At 39.2% G+C, this 17016-nt stretch overlaps 3 protein-coding genes across 4 annotated transcripts; 2 read left to right on the forward strand and 1 right to left on the reverse strand.

The window, feature by feature from the left end:
* Positions 1-112: 112 nt before the first annotated feature.
* LOC137712586 (polynucleotide 5'-hydroxyl-kinase NOL9-like) lies at positions 113-4680 on the forward strand. The gene is made up of 9 exons (XM_068451682.1): positions 113-409; positions 673-770; positions 914-947; positions 1654-1826; positions 2118-2301; positions 2748-2928; positions 3195-3294; positions 3552-3679; positions 4350-4680. The coding sequence occupies exons 1-9, from the start codon at positions 228-230 to the stop codon at positions 4401-4403; spliced, it is 1134 nt and encodes a 377-aa protein (XP_068307783.1). The 5' UTR covers positions 113-227; the 3' UTR covers positions 4404-4680.
* Positions 4681-5446: 766 nt separating this feature from the next.
* Positions 5447-8330, forward strand: LOC137712585 (probable myosin-binding protein 5). 2 transcript variants are annotated; one of them, XM_068451680.1, is made up of 4 exons: positions 5447-6455; positions 6712-7545; positions 7701-7960; positions 8085-8330. In XM_068451680.1, the coding sequence occupies exons 1-3, from the start codon at positions 5657-5659 to the stop codon at positions 7922-7924; spliced, it is 1857 nt and encodes a 618-aa protein (XP_068307781.1). In that variant the 5' UTR covers positions 5447-5656; the 3' UTR covers positions 7925-7960; positions 8085-8330. The 2 variants fall into 2 exon arrangements, with proteins under 2 accessions (XP_068307781.1, XP_068307782.1); XM_068451681.1 differs by having other exon boundaries at positions 5448-6455; positions 6715-7545.
* A 129-nt stretch (positions 8331-8459) lies between these two features.
* LOC137712587 (serine/threonine-protein phosphatase PP2A catalytic subunit-like) lies at positions 8460-11547 on the reverse strand. Its single transcript, XM_068451684.1, has 6 exons — positions 11091-11547; positions 10138-10252; positions 9794-9902; positions 9625-9702; positions 8965-9156; positions 8460-8885 (listed from the first exon to the last, which is right to left on the reverse strand). The coding sequence occupies exons 1-6, from the start codon at positions 11341-11343 to the stop codon at positions 8712-8714; spliced, it is 921 nt and encodes a 306-aa protein (XP_068307785.1). The 5' UTR covers positions 11344-11547; the 3' UTR covers positions 8460-8711.
* Between the last annotated feature and the right edge of the window lie 5469 nt (positions 11548-17016).

The following is a 17016-nucleotide window of genomic DNA, read 5'->3' on the forward strand; positions in this document are numbered from 1 at the left end:
GTTCGGCCCACCGACTGTCCAACCCGAAAATGAATCCGAACCGGAATCACGGGTCAAACCAAGTAAAATGCTTTTTTATCCGTTTGGAAAATTAACGAAACCAGCATGCGCCGTAGCAATTTTGCCTCCAACCCGCTCTTCTTCTGCTCCAGAGCAACACAGTAGAGAGAGAGAGAGAGAGAGAGAGAGAGAGAGAGAGAGAGTTAGAGAGAGAAAAAGAGAGAGGAATGGCTTCGCCGACCGAAACTCCATCGGCGAACATCTACATATCGCCGGAGTGGTCCGAGGCAGTAGACTGTATAGCGTACGATTCAGTCACTTCGCGGCCTCCCATTGCCTTAGTATGTGGTGCCAAAAACTGCGGAAAATCCACCTTTTCCCGCCACCTCCTCAACATTCTTCTCCGGAGGTCAGTCAGCTGCTCAGCTCCCTTCCCCCTCTTTGTACTCGTTGATTAAATTCACGGCTCAGATGATCAGTTTTTAGTAAAAGTTGATTTCTTTGTGTTTGTTTTCGTGTTAGCTGAATTGGGTCACCTTATTTACCTGAATTTTATCTAATTTGGAAGCAAAATTTACTGAAAGTTTTCATCTTTTTTTACTGAGTTTGTTCTGAATTTGAATTTTGATTGGGGCATTTTTACCATGTTTTTTTCTGTAATTTTGTTTTCAGGTATAAAAAAGTTGGTTACTTGGATACAGATGTTGGTCAACCTGAGTTCAGTCCTCCTGGTTTTTTGTCTCTCACTGTAGTAGATGAAGTCACTCCAGGCAATTGCTTATTTTCTGCACTTATTGTGAATAATTTGCTCTGGAATTTAAAAGGATTGTTAATCATGTATTCATGTTAGATGAGCGGTTTTGTTCGGTTTGATTGCTAATCGAGTGTCCTTTTCTTTTTTGGTTAAAATTAGATTTGACAATCCCGCATCTGAAGACACCGAAGAGGTATGAACAGTTTTCTGCCTTGTTATGGTTTTGAACTTGTTAGAAGAAGTGGTTATAGTACTTACCATGTAGTAGATGACAATTATATAGGGCTGAATACTTGTTATTTGAGACTGCATGAATATGACCTTCCTTTGGAGCAAGGTTACTTTGTTTTTTGCTAGTTTCAAGCTGAGAAAAGGGTTTGTCATATTCTTTACCATAAAGATTTCAATTTAGCTCATCAGTGTTGTAGCAGATTTTGGTTCTTTATATAGTATTTGGAATAGTAGTGTAGAAGCTTGAGAAAAATTGAGGAATTTAGGAGCAAGACAATTGGTATGAAAATTAGGACTTACTAAGGGTTCAGTGAAGAGTTTAGTTGCTCTATAGTCAAAGCTGTATGCATTCGTAAAGATCACAAAGTATCAACTAGACTTGGAGTTAAAATTATAATTACAAAGCTGGAAAGGTTCTGTTCACGAAATTTGAAATGGGAAGTAGCTGCAACAACTACGAATCTGTTATCAACATTCCATGTAACTAGGATTAGTTAGCCTGAGTTCAGTCCTCCTGGTTTTGTATCTCTCTCTCTCTCTCTCTCTCTCTCTCTCTCTTTCTCCCCCCCCCCCAACTGCTATGCACGGATTTTGTGATGCTAGGTCTGATGTAATGGACGAAAGGAATCTTGGAATCTGATGACTTATCATTTCTTCCTTTTTCTCAGATGTCTTTTCTTTGGTGATGTTTCTTCGAAGACGAATCCTACAACATACTTGAATTCTATATTCGCTTTATATGATTATTATAAGAAGGAATACTGCTTGTTTAACCAGAGTGATAGACCTACCAAGAAGATCGGATTGCCTCTTGTTGTGAATACACCTGGCTGGGTGAAAGGTATGCTCTTTTACTTGGCCAATTACTCCTCTTTTTTAATTGTCATTGAACACGTTCTCCCAATCTGTAGTTTTGTTTGCTTGTTTGTTTGTCTTTCGCTTGGTCAATTGCCCCCCTCTTTGGTTCTTTCGGTAGATTATATTATGAACTAAGATTTGTGCAAGTTCCACCCTAGCCATGTACCATTTGAGGCAAAGGCCAAGTGGCTATTTTATGAATCTTCTTTTGATGATTATTGCCTGGTTGGATATGAATATTATATATGATTTTCTTATTCCTCTTGTGTACTAGGTGTTGGTTATGATATATTGGTGGATATGTTGAGGTATATTGCCCCTACCCATGTTGTTAAAATAAACATATCGGCCGAGAGTAAGAATCTACCAAGTGGGGTATTCTGGTTAGATGAGGATCATGACGCTATGCTCAAGCTGATAGAGATCAATTCAGCTCGTCAGGACTCTTTCAATAGATCGTAAGTTCTTAGCGTCTTCAAGAATATCTGGAAACTTTTATTTTTGATGCTGCTTATTTGTACTGTTTTTTTTAATTTCTTTTCCACGATTCCAGTGCATTGATTAATTTTAATTTCATTATCATTATTATTATTTTTTTAATTCGAGAATCATTTATCGATTGATTAATTTTACTTTCATTATTATTATATCTAAATTCTCATTAGTTTCAGATCAAGTACCAAATCTCTTTAGTATGTTCCTTAACGTATTTGTAGGAGGTGATCACTTATAGTTAAGCTTAGAAGAATTCCTCTTTTATACAAGATCATTGAATCAAGTTATCAAGTGTCAGTCATTTGCATAAATTATTTTGCTTCTTAAGTAGCATATGCTGGCTAGAAGACATGGGATTGTATGGATGTGCTGGACGTCTCTGTGACATATTAGCTTTGTTGTGCTGCAGGATTCTAGTACAAAAGGATGCACACCTGTTGCGTGATGTACGAATAATGGCTTATTTCAGGCAGTGCTTTTCAAGTGGCCTGAACATTACTACAATCAAAGAACTTGCTAATGCTTTGGCCTCTCAACCTCCTTATGAAGTTCCAATATCTAGCATTAAGATTAGACATCTCCATTGTCAGGTCAGTTCTAAGTTCTGACTGTTGATCTGCTCACTGCAGATTTTAGAAATTTTAAAATCTTGGTTTCTTTTCCGTGTACTAGTAAATTTTGCATTTATACCTGTTTTCTGTAAGGTTGTTTAGAACATTTAAGAGAGAGCCTTACTGGTGATTACTTTTATACCTTGTATCCTTGATTTTTGTATCAACAACCAAGGGAATTACTGTTAATTGTTATTATTATTATTTTCAATTAAGGCTTGTAATAATTAGTTCTTTTATGCTAGGTCCCAGGTGCTGAGATCTTCTACAGTTTGAACGCAACCATTGTTGGGTTGGCAGTTAGCTCTGAAGGATCAAAGGATTTACCTTGGTGTGTTGGTCTTGGTAGGTTTCTTTGTTTTGCAACATTTTGTCAATTATATTTCATCTAATATATAGGTGTGGATTTAATTGCAAATTTGCAGAAAAATTAAGAAACTTGGTTTAGTGGTGGCAGTAAAGTCCATCCTGTAGGTTTTTATGTTTATGTTATTAGAGATCCAGGTTTGTATTGTTGGTGCGATGCAGATATATAGATAGGTCGAAGCAATCAATGTGAACTAAGGTTCTTATGCATTTCAGTTGATGCCCTTCTTAATTAGGAATTGTGAGAGGCATTGACACTTTCAAAGGCTTGCTATATGTGATAACACCGGTTCCAAGAGGCACTCTGGAGAAGGTCGATCTATTTCTGCAAGGTTATATCCAAATTCCTATGGTGTTGTTGCAGGTAACTGAACCCCTCCCATGTAATAGATGTTTTAGACGTTTGCTTCTTTGTAGTCTCTCACATGCATTAAAATTTGGATTCTTTTCCCTTTTCCCAGTACAATATGATCTTATAGCAGGATGAAACGTTCTTGTTACATGGATAGTCAATCAATCAGTTTCCCACTATTAGAGGGGATGCTATGAGCATAGGAAAACACCGACTGGCGTGTACCATACCCTTCACAGAATTTCACTGGGACAATATTGCTATATTGATTAGCATCATGTTAGGGGAGTTTATACAAACAGCTAGGAGAATGTTATGGGCATGTCCTCAGTAGTATACACATAAGCACTCACAGTCTCACACACACTGAACAAAATCAGAATCCTTTCGTTGGCCAGCTACATTTTGCTTTATTGGAAATCTAACGAAAAACTTGATTTCTGATATTATCTGAACCGTAAAAGACTCAATGACCTTCTAACTTCCTTGACCTGCATTCATATCTCCAAATGAAAGGTATCCCTTACATTCAATGAAACAGGACTGGCGTAAGGCCTCACCTAACACATATATCTTCTATCTCATCCAATCTTATCGAAGTGCTAATTCTGTAAAAATCTTCGGAGGAGCAAGATTCATAAAAGTTGATCTGTTCCTCTTGTTGAATCAACTGAATTTTCAGGTCCAGGGATGCATATCGCCTTATATGTCTGCGAATGTTCTGTCTACAAGCTAAAGCTCATCCACAGTTCACAGTTGATTGGGGTTATAACAATTAAGCGAAGTAGTTGCCCACTGTGCAAGCGACGTCAAGCAACAGGGCAGCTTCCTGCATTATGTAATTCCAAATTGATGCTTACACAATTAAACAAATGTATAACAAACTTAAAGTATCTGTTGAAACTCTTACACTTACCTAAAAACATTCTCATTATCGATACTTGACTTGTAATGTTGTTGCTGTGAGTTGCCGAATTGCAATTTCAAATTTACTGTCGTTATACTCTTCTGTACAGTTCGGTTAGCAAATTACTGGGCGGTACAGAAAGGCAACGTAAATGCCGAATGGGTCGGTTGAAGTTTCATCATCGACATTCTACATTTCTACTGGAGTAAGTAGCATGGCTGTATTGTATAGAAGCCATGTTTCGTAGATGACAAATCTATAAGCAATTTGCAGTAGGGTGTGAATGAATGTATGTCTGATCTCTAATGTTTTGGTGGAGCTATGTATGGAGTAGAAGCTACATACGGGAATTTAACATGTTTTTCTGATCCCTAATTTTTCCCGTTAATGTGAAGAGAATAACGAATCTGGCTATAATACTTGCATATTTATATTCTTCGATTTTGTTTACTTTTTATTTCCATATAATTCTTAATTTCGAGGCTAAATTGCATTGGTAGTCTGCGTATGAGAAACTTAAAAAACACATTGTATTATTGGTCTGGAATGCCACATCGAACATTTTGAAATTCGAGAAATGGCCCAAGGCTTTAGGATAGACTTACATCCCTAACACCCCAAGATTTCTTTCTGGAACACAGAGCATTCCAAGTTGGACAAATCAGTGGCTCAAAACTCCCTTCCCAGAAAACGCTGATGTTTAAGACAAATCCAGTTGGTTGGAAAGTGCATGATAGACCGTTATTTCAGGTACACGCTAAGCCTAAGAACCGCCATTTTTGTCAAATCCAAATTTTCTTGTATTTTTCTATGTATAGGCAGCAAAATTCCACCACCCAAAATTTAAAACCTTGATTTGGAAAACCTAGCCCTCTCCTTCTTTTAGACACTTTACACACAGACAGAGAGAGAGAGGTCATGATCTCGGAACGCTTTCGTGCTCCGCCAAGGTCATGATCTTCCATCTCGCCACCGCCCAATAAGCACTTTTGAGAGGAAGCACTTTTGACACCATTTTCGCATTCTCCTTCTAGCTTCCAAACGAATTCAGATACGGATTAGGCCAGCATTTGTTTGGTTTTATGGTTGTTTTCGTGTTTGAAGAGCGCGAAAGCAACATGACAAAGCGATCTTTTACTCGTTATGTTGAGCAAGAGCTGGGCAGGCTGCCACATTTCGTGGTCTACGCTTTGCTCGAATGGACGCTGATCATTCTGCTCTTCGTTGACGGGTTCCTTGCGTTTGCTGCCAATGAATTCTCCAAGTTCTTCGAGCTGCAAATCCCCTGCTGGCTCTGCACCAGAATCGATCACATTCTCGTACATAGAGACCAAGATTTCTATTACAATGACTCCATTTGTGAGGCTCATAGGAAAGATGTTTCGTATCTTGCTTATTGCCACAACCACAAGAAACTGTCTGATATAAGAAAAATGTGCGAGGCGTGCCTTCTTTCGTTCGCTACGGAGAAAGAATCTGACTGCGATACGTACAAGTCCTTAGTTGGGATCTTGCACAAGGATCTTGAGTGCTTCGTCGAGGATGATCACCACCAAATTCAGCTGAGTGTGCCTGCGGCAAGGACGTGGGAGGAGGGGGCAGGGCAGGTTGAGAAGAGCAACAGCATTGTTTGCATTTCATGTTCGTGTTGTGGCGTGCCATTGAAGATGAGCTCCACTTCCAACTCCTACCCGAAGGGGAAAAATGGCAGCGCATTAGCACAAGCTCCCGCGCCTTCTCCACGAGCACCCTTGAGAAGTGATGATCGCAGCTTGGACTTGCCCCACATTCGGTACACTGAACTCAAACTCATGTCGGACAATGAGTCCGAGCTTCCAGAGGACGAGTATGAATCACAACCACCTAATCGTGTCTCTCAGTGTGAGTTAAACGTAAAAACTTGACATACATTATCTGCTCAAGTCCTTGTAAATTTATTTATATGCCTTCATTCTCTTTTGATTTATTCAGTCGAAAGGCCATATTCATTTTCTTTTGATTTATTCAGTCGAAAGGCCATATACAAGCATAGCCGTGCAAAAATTACTTCCCAAACTTGTTTAAGTGTCGTTTTTTTCTTTTCTTTTTTTCTGATTTTCGCAACCATGAACTGATTCGGAGGATGGAATTTGTGCAGCAGTCAAGGAAGATCCCAAAGCTGCAACAGTGCCATTGTTGACAGAAGGTGAAGATTTGGCTGATGATGCAAACAGGACTCCTCTTTTTGGTAAAGGAAATAGGTTTTTCGGAATCCCACTTACAGATTCAGCTACAAACAGTCCTAGGGTGGCAATGAGGATTTCAAGGAAATCGCCACTTGAAAAAACCGGCGAGTATGCCTTAGAATCTGTCGAGGGAAGCACTTCAAATGAGGCAGAGTGTGATTCCATTTTGCACCGGTTGAAGAGGCAGGTCCGGTTAGATAGGAAGTCGCTGATAGCATTGTACATGGAGCTAGACGAAGAAAGAAGCGCTTCGGCTGTGGCAGCGAACAATGCAATGGCTATGATCACCCGGCTACAAGCAGAGAAGGCTGCTGTTCAGATGGAAGCCTTGCAGTATCAAAGAATGATGGAGGAACAGGCGGAGTACGACCAAGAAGCACTGGAAGCGACGTATGATCTGCTTGCCAAGAGAGAGGAGGAGCTCAGACTTATAGAAGCTGAAGTAGAGGCGTATAGAGAAAAATACGGATTGCTGAAGGAATTCACCTACGAATCTGGTGATGAGGGCAGAGGGAAAAATGACTGCGGCAGTTCTCCCGGCGAGCCTAATGGCGAAAACACACAAAATGATCAATCAAAGGAGGAGAACTTAGAGGGAGCCCTTGCTGAATCTTTGAAGCCTCTGAAGGGGGAGAAAACCTACCTCCTGGGTCGGTTGAAGAAACTCGATAAGAAAACCAACTCCGCTAAGGGGTTCTATTCTTTGCAGGGCCCTGACGGTCTGAATCATACGGATGATGAGATAGGTAACATATTCGAACATACACACATGAGGTCACGCGTACACATTACATACATATTTATGTACACGCACACGCTTACACGCGCAGAAGTACAATACGAGCATGTCATCTCTTTTGTATTTCGAACAAATGACCGATTTATGCTTCGAATATGGCAGGAAATGGAAGTAAAGCTGCTCTAACAAGGCAATTGTCGTTGTTGTCTCATCTTAGTGAAAGGGTGAAGGCCCTTGAGTCAGACACAGGATTCCTAGAGCATGCAGCTAAGACACTTGAGAAACATAGTGAAGGAACAAAACTTTTGACAGAGATAACTCAAAACTTACAGAAGCTTCGGCATCTCGTCATGATGCCCCCGGAGGAAAACAGCGGGTTACCGTAAATATTTCGTCGTCCTAATAGTCCCGAACTTCCGATGGTAAAATTGCTTATAATCCTCTTACCAATTCTACTACTTCTACATGGTTTACAGGATAGCATTTTTCTCTTTGATCGGATAGCTTGAAATTTCAACTCATTTGTAATTGTTTTGCGTTTATAAGGATGCAAGGATATTGTTGGCCATGCCAGAGAAGGTAGAAAAGGTGAGGCCAAAACGTCACAGCTGAGGAGCAAACCCCGCCGCGGAGGACCAGGCGAACCTCCGCAGACGGATCGCTCGAAGTATACATGTTTCTTGTCCACCAGAGAGTTTTTCTGTTACACTAGAGTTGTTGCTTCATGTATGGATCCCAAAGCATATGAATTTTCTGTGCTCGTATTCTCTTTCTAAATAGAGTTTTTCTCTCTCCATGGAGCCACGTCGGTATCCCGACAAGTAAATCTTGAAAAAACACTTGGATAACCACCTAATTCGACAGCTTAAGAACATAATTGAAAATGGAAACAATCTTTCCGTTCACCCAAAACTGAAAGCATCTCATAAAGAATATGTTATTGCTGTTTCCGTCGTTCGTTTCAACTATTTTGGTACATGACACAAGTCTTACTTGAAATAATCCTATAACTCACATGAATTAAGCAGCAGGAACAACTTTAACCAAAAGAATGATATGTTTTCTTTCCGTCTCTTTCTCAACTAAACATCAAAACTCATCTTCTTTGTGAGACAAATCTACAAAAAGCAACACGACACGAGAAGATTGCTAATAGGCGGTAAGCTATGAGGATTACAAAAAATAATCTGGAGTTCTGCGTGTTGTATCAGGTTCGACCTGACGCGGTGCTGGGTCAAACTGAAGGAAATTCTGGTCCATATTCTCTCCTATCTCAAGAATTGCAGCCATATTTCCACAGCGATAGCAGTAATTTGGAGCACTAAACACCGTCACAACGTTCTTTTCCTAAAATAGTTAAACAACAATCAGAACATAACTTTGAAAGCATAATTTGATACGAGACTTCTGCTTCTTAGGCACTAACCTGGCACCAATTGTAACCCTCCATAACAAGCTGGTGAGCTCTAGAAATAAGACTTAGCCCATTAGTGTGGTTAAATTGGGCTGCTATATCTTGTCCAAATGTATACCCTGCACCCCGAGGAGATATTCCCCACCCACATCGATCATCCGGGTCAGACCACAACAGATCACACATTGGACCCTCGTGAGGAACCTGCTCCATTCAGACGAGGGAAGACTAGAATTACCACAAATCTTCTAAACATATACCATGAAATAAAAATGCCACACCAGTATACAAGAGATGCCTATGCCAGCAGTAGGTACATTAATATCTTGAAAAATGTCTTACATGGAAGACTTTAATACAAGCCTAGAGTAAGTGACGTGCTACTTGAATATGTTCGAGCAGAGTTTAGTAGGCAATTTCTCTCCACACTAATAGTGTTCAATGCACTTAATATTGCACGACTCACAGACAAGTGAGTTCAATATTGGAAAATCAGGACCACTCGAGTCTTATTTCATAAACAAGTTAACAGGCAAGTGGATCCCAAGAACCAAAGTGACCTAGAACATGCAGAACGAAAACAGGAATGGGGCAATTTTTCCCTTCAAGAAAAAAATATTAGAGAATATGAAGATGAAATTGGATTTTAATCAGGTGGAAACCTTAGAGTACCTCTTGTATCCGGTCCAGAGCACGAATATTGTCTAATGTATCTAATGAAGGAGAGAGTCCGCCGTGTAAGCAAAAGATCTAGGAGGAGGAAACAACGCTTGTTAAACGAGATAATGGGGATAACAAGTTAAGATAACGATGTAGGACATAAGATCTTCAAAATTCAAACCTGACTCTCAATCAAGGCTGTGAGCGGCAAATAATCAAAAAGGTCAGTGAAAAACTTCCAGACATTAGCATTTCCATATTTCCTCAAGCACTCATCATAGAAACCATACCTGAAAAGGCAACAGTGTACAGATATAAATAAGGATTTGAAGTTTAAGAATCACTATTAAAAACACTTGAAGCAAATAAAAGTTATCTACAACATATAAATGGCTTCTTTTACGTGACTAATTGAAACCTCCTTCGAATCAGTGGAAAAATTCCACGACTTTGTTTTCACTATCAATACTTGTAAGGTTGCACCTTAGGAGTTTGGAATGAAAACATTTGAGAAGAATGTCTTACACTTGAGTTATTTGCCGACTCTCATGATTTCCTCTAAGAATTGTAATTCTATCTCTGTAACGTACTTTCAGGGCCACTAGAAGTGTGACAGTCTCCACAGAGTAGTATCCTCGATCTGTATAAGAAAAAGGAAACAAGACAATTACTGAAAAAAGGTTGCACAGGCAAATTCTGGTCAAACAAAATGATTTAACAGTCTAAAATAGTGGAACAGTAAGTTACATCTCTGGCAACTACATCGTCAGAGAGCAAATGGCTTTCAATTACAGGTTATATGCAAACATGTCTAATTATCATCTTCATCAACCAGAAAAAATTGATAGCATGCTCATTGCTGACACTACTCATAAATTCCAAAAAAACAAAGATACAATGAAGAGAAAGAGCAAAAACTATGAACATATTATAGAAAATGGCGTGCTCAGTCAAATGATCTAAACCTAAGTTTTAGGTTTGCATTGTAAAAATATATGAAAGTCACTGGGTTAGACAGAGGAACTAGAAAAGACATTAAATTTAGCCTAGTCTGGTTGAAAACTACTTGTGCCTACTCTGCTCCTTCCAGTAGACCGAAAACAAGTAAAATCTAGCGACCCAAACAAGCACCCTCGAAACTCATCCTTAATAGCGTAAAGCACTCACGAATCTCATATTCTACTGAAACAGCTCGTGGACTGCCCAAATCCCTAGACTACCATAAATAACCAGCTAAAAACTCCTCTTTGTTAAAACCCACCAGCCTGCTGCACCTTACTGCATTTGCAAATTAACTAACTTCTTAACCATATCAACTAAATACTTAAAATTCACTGAAAGGAACATATCCATGTTCCCAAACAAACCACATTATCCAAAAATTCAATAAATTTCTAAATCTCAACAACACATAAACTAAATTAGTTATTTAATTACTTGATTAAACAGCAAGGTTATGTGAAAATGCTCGAACTGACCTACATAATCGCCCATGAAGAGGTAATTGGTATCGGGGGCGTGGCCGCCGATCCGAAAGAGCTCGACGAGGTCGTGGAACTGGCCATGGATGTCTCCGCAAACCGTGACGGGGCACTTCACCGGCTGCACGTTCCACTCCTCGACCAAGATCGTCCTCGCCTGCTCGCACAGCGTCTTCACCTCCGCCTCCTGCAGAGGCTTGCACTGCATCAGGTGCTCAATCTGACGGTCCAGATCGGCGTGTGGTGGCATCGTCGCGGATTTTGTTCGGTGCTCGTTGATTGGTGCACGGTCTGAGCTAAACTCGCCGGGAATGGAGGGGTATCTAGGTCATATCGTCGAAGCGCGGTGGTGGAAATTAGGGTTAGGGTTAGAGGGAGAGAGAGAGGGGATTTGGGGATTGGGTGCTGAAGCTCAATTTTTGTTGCTGGTGACTGCTGCGTACATTGTGTCAGAGATTGACAGTTGGGAGCTTCCCGGTGGCGGTCCCTATGGTTTCGTGTATTTACGTAGTTGTCTTCTATTTTTGGGGGTCTTTGGATTATGGCCAACACTGTAGCCATTAATTCCAGATGTACCATTTACATATTTCATTTTGTTAGCCCTCCAAAGTAGAAGAGATTTTTCATTATGCCGGAACACGAGACAGTACAAGTGCCTATACAAGTGGTGAGATAATCCCCATGGTTATCTCTTGTCACTACTTCTCTAGGTGTCAAGGGTTTATTGGACGTATGGTGCATTTTTTGAACATATGGCAAGCATCTATTAAATGAATGTCACTAGGACTGTATTTCAGTTTTCAAGAGATAATTTCTTCTTTTCATAATATATATGATATTTGTGAAAAACATGCTGATGCGAAAAATGAATAGTATACATCGAAGGATATAATGCATTTATATAGGAATCGATTAAAACTTTGTTAGAATTTTCAATCTAGTCGAAGAGGAAAAGTGTTATGGGCCAATTTTACATATAATGGCTATGCTCATGATATATGACATTGAGATTTTTCCTTGTAACTTTGATGACGATGACGACGATAATAACGACTATGATGAGGAGGAGCAATGATGGGTATGATGATGGATATTATGATCACGATGAGGAGAATGACGAAAACGATGACGATGATGAGGAGTGGGACAACGACGGTCCCAATGCCAAGGAGGAAGAGGGTTTATCACCATCCAACGGCCTGTATAACACTACTAAAATCTCTAGATTGTCTGATCCTAATTGATCATTCCTATCATGGTCGCACACCACAGCAAATTCTATGTTCCATGTCAGAAAAGTAGAAGAACGTCGGCCAATCCGTCGGCCAACCCTTTGCGAGGTTTTTTATTCCGATACTCGATTGGGGAACGTTCATCCAAATCCCCAAATTTGCCCATGTTTCTTTAGGTGGTACTTATGTCTCTCGTCGACACATTGCATGGGGCTGCATGCTCGCTGTTTTCTCCTTGGAGGAGAAATTGTACATTTTCGACACTTGTGAAGATGAATGGGAGGATGCAAACTCCCTACAGATCAATGTAACTATAAGTACACTAGTAATGCTAGAAAGGAATAATTTTCAATCGACTCTCATCAATCGTGTCATACATAATGTTCGGCTTGTAAAGTTCGGTTTCTTTTGCTTGATAAAAACAAAAACTTCAGTACTGAGCTAACCAAGATTTTTTTCAATGTCGCCTCTTCCTAAAATGAAAAAAATGAAAATGTAGGAAAAAGGAAACAACAACCGACAAATATGAGATAAAAATTTGACCATAAACAATCCATCCATCTCTTCACGACTCGCTTAATTCCTTGAGTTATAATCCAAAGCAAATCTTTGGTTACACGACAACTGAGTAAATCTCTGGATCCTCAACTCCATCGCTAGCATGGTTTAAATAATAAGTCTCGACAGCCGCCTCTCTCCTTGCATAGATCCTCCATCCATCTTTTTCAGACTCGTCTGTGAAAATTCGGAACAACCCTACACTTAGTCGCACCCCACGTGATCCACCAATACCATAATAGATAAAGCACATGAGGCCATCACCACCGACATTGATGGTGAAGATTGGCTCAAAGATTTCCTCAAACTCATAAGCATGATAGAACATGTCATCACGCTCGGTGAGCACCCGATACAAATTGGGGATACCATTTGAATCCAGTTCATAAGCAACAAGTTGTAGGCACTTATAACAGCTTGCAGACATTAACACGCCAATTAGAAAGTCCCTGTATTGTGCAAAACCATTGACATTGCCGATGTCCCGTTCCAGGTACTGTGTGTACTCCCACTTCTTTTTGCGAGTGTCAAAGATACACGGTTCACGATCATCTCGGCCTAACAGGTAAACGACGAGCTTGTGGCCACAAGCAAGATGGAGGTTGATATACAAACCATCTAAATGACCACAGGCGAAGGGGGGATTTGGAAGAACATTCCACAATCGGGTGTTAGGATTGAAAACCTCAAAAAGAGTCGGCCAGTATACTTGTACGTCTCCACGATGCCCTTGAGAAAGGACATAGATTTTGTCCCCGAGGGTGAGCACAATAGGATCGATCTTGGGACCAGACAAACTAGGAATGGTACTACTCTTGCAGAGGCGGATGGACGATAATGGTGATGGACCCTCTTCCTCTGCCTCCGCCTTTGCCTCCTCTTCCTCAGCCTTTGGAGTACCATCACCATCACCATCACCTTCGATGGGTTCACATGCATAGACATCTAGGTTAGCCCACCCAGCTGCAGTCTCATTAACGTGCATATTCTTCCAATAACCCCCAACCATATGCAGTTTTGAATCCACCAGCATACATTTCATTCCGAAGGGCAAACGTCCCCTGGGACCTTCTGGATGTCCTTCATGATATTGATAATTACACAAAAATTCAAACTCGGGCCTCGGCCACGGAGTCTCTTCTTTTGGCCTTGGAGTTGGCGGCCGCTGCAATAATTTACAAACATCCAGACTCCATAGTTGATCTGGCATCTGTACATACACAAGGCCATGATTCTCCTCACCATAGCTTATCAATAGTCAGGATATATATTGGCAGGCACCAAAGCAATCCAACGTGTCCCAGTGTGCGTCAATACTCAAGAGATGATCAGATTGGTTTGGTTATACAAGCCAGATGAATCCATGTGTTTAAAACCTAGAGGAATAATATGAGCAAATCAGATCAGTAAGAAAGTCGATCGTCGAAAACTCAAATCAAGACCGAGGAGAGAGGTTTGCGTTTGAGAGGCTGGGTGTGGGAGGGTTAAAAAAAAAATAAAAAAAAAAAAAAAAAAAAAAAAAAAAGGTTTTTACAAAAAGTCACAGTATTGTTTACTTTAACAAAAAAAACCACATTTTAGAGACTAAGGTCAACGGTTTCTGTTCTGGATTTGGGCTTGGATTTGTAGGTCAGTTATTTCATTTTTGAACTTAAAATTAGAATTATAGTTGCCTATGTTTTAAGCAAAAATAGTATTCTTGCCATCTATTAACATCATGGAATCCATATGTGTTGGCAGACTCTATCTTTATTAGAAAGATGATATCATATCCTATCGTACATTATACGGTCAGCTTTGGTTATGTATTATGTTTAATTTTAGATGAAAAATTTCAAATAATTTATGACCGCATGAATGTAATCAAATAATTTTAGCAACAACAAAACACAGAGTTATCCCTTAAACGTGAATGAAGATACAGTACAGTCTTTTGACCTTTTTATATTTGATACTTTTTTTTTTCATACCTATAGTGATACAAGGAAAGAGATCCTTTCCATATCTCTTCCACCAAGGTCATCGGATCAAGTGATCAGGACCCTTGAAATTTGATCCAACAACTAAAAACAGGAGACCCCTTTAAAAGTTATAATAACTTTAGCCGTTAGATCAAATTTCAAGGGTCCGGATTACTTGATTCGGTGGCTTTGGTGGAAGAGATCCGGAGATGATCTCTTTCCGTGATACAATTGGTTAAATGTGATATGACATATGATTTCTGTTTCGTAGATATTAGTGGGAGTTTATGAAATTATTGAGTATGAGATCGAAAATAATTATGCTTTCTACTTCACTATCTGAATTTGTTGTGAAAGTAACAAAAGATTGACGGTGCCTTTTTTTAAATTTGCGAATGAAACTTTTTTCCGAACTTCTAAATGCAGTCATTTAAGGATCCTAAAGCCTTACTTTGTCACCTATAGTGAGCTTAAAAATATCCAAATAATTTGCTATGAGTGGTTTGGTAACCTTCTAGCTAGGTTCTAAAAAGTTTAAAAGGATACAAGTATTAACAAATTAAAGATATGCAATTATGCATTAGTGGTGGCGAAATGCTAGTATATTACATAAAAATGCAGAATTGCATACTTTTATTAATATTTGTATCCCTTCAGTCTTTTCATAACCTAGAAGATGATCAAAGTCACTCAAATTATCCAAATGTCCAAATATTTTTAGGGTTTAGTAGGTGACAAAGTATTGACTTTCGAATACTTAAATGACTGTTTAGAAGTTTGGAAAAAAGTTATTTGCGAGTATTTCATTTGCAAATTTAAAAAAATGACCTTCAATCTTTTGTTATCCTCAGACAATGAAGTAGAAACAAGAATCGTCTTCGATCTCATACTCAATTATCTCATAACATCTCACTAATATGTGCGAAATAGAAATCATATATCATAGTCAACCAATTTATCATTATAAGTATGAAAAGAAAAGAAAATTACATCAAACATAAAAAAGGCAAATACCGTATTATTTCTTCACTCATGTTTATGGGATAACTTTGTGTTTTGTAATCCCTCACTCAACCTTTTTTTGGATTTCTAACAATCTCCTTGAATCAAACATGGTAAGAACTCAATATTTTTATACTGTTAAGAAGGATTCAAACAAATACTTTGAATTTGGTGTGTGTGTGTGTGTGTGAGCTTTAGGTTGGGGGAGATTATATTTACACACTCCAAATTACTTCTCTCACACATTTTTTATTTTTTAATTTTTTTTATCTAGTGTTAGTGGTGTGTAAAAAATATTAAAAACTTAAAAGGGTGTGAGAGAAGTAAATGGAGGTGCTTGAATATAATCTCTCTTAGGTTGGATGTAGGGTTTACATATAGAAAAAGGGGGGTGCTATTCACACACCCCATTTTACTTCTCACACACCCCTTGATAATTTCTGTCTGTTGATCTTCTTCAATTCATCTGATCCGATAGCCGAAAATTAAAAAAATGTGTGAGAAGTAAAATGGGATGTGTAGATATCACATCCCTAGAAAAAAGATAGGATGATGTTGTGCATAATGCCACGTGATGTGGTGTGATTGGTTGAAAATCTCATTGAAAATCTATTCGTAAGTATTCTGAACGGATAATGACACATGGAGCAACCAAATTGGTTAAAAATCTTATTTGAAATATATCCATAAAATTATTACCTGATCATAACATGTGACGCTAGGAGATTGGTTAGAAATCTTATTGAAATTTTATCTATAAAAATCTTATAGGATCACACCACGGTAGTGAGGTTGTACTAGCACATGAGAGTTAATCTCCACCAAGTAAATATGAGAAATAATCTCCACCATGTAAAAATGTGGTGTGTGAGAAAAGCCAAGTAGATAGATTTTTCCTATAAAGGAAAAGCTACCCTTGTAAAAAGAAAACAATATCTCTCTCCAATATGAAAATACAAACAGGTTTTGAGGGATAGCGAAGAGCACCTCTTTACCAAATTGTCAAAATATTTCTTCTTCTCTTGTTGCCTAAATTCTAACAACAACGACCTCTGGGACGCTATCTGCATTAGAATCCTTACTAATTTTGATTTCTCTGACCCTCATGACAGCGCCACCGCCTCCATTCTCGCGCGCCACCGCTTCCATCCTCGTTGTAATGTTTTTTTA

This window comes from Pyrus communis, chromosome 13 (genome assembly GCF_963583255.1).
Source record: "Pyrus communis chromosome 13, drPyrComm1.1, whole genome shotgun sequence".
Classification (NCBI taxonomy): Eukaryota; Viridiplantae; Streptophyta; class Magnoliopsida; order Rosales; family Rosaceae; genus Pyrus; species Pyrus communis.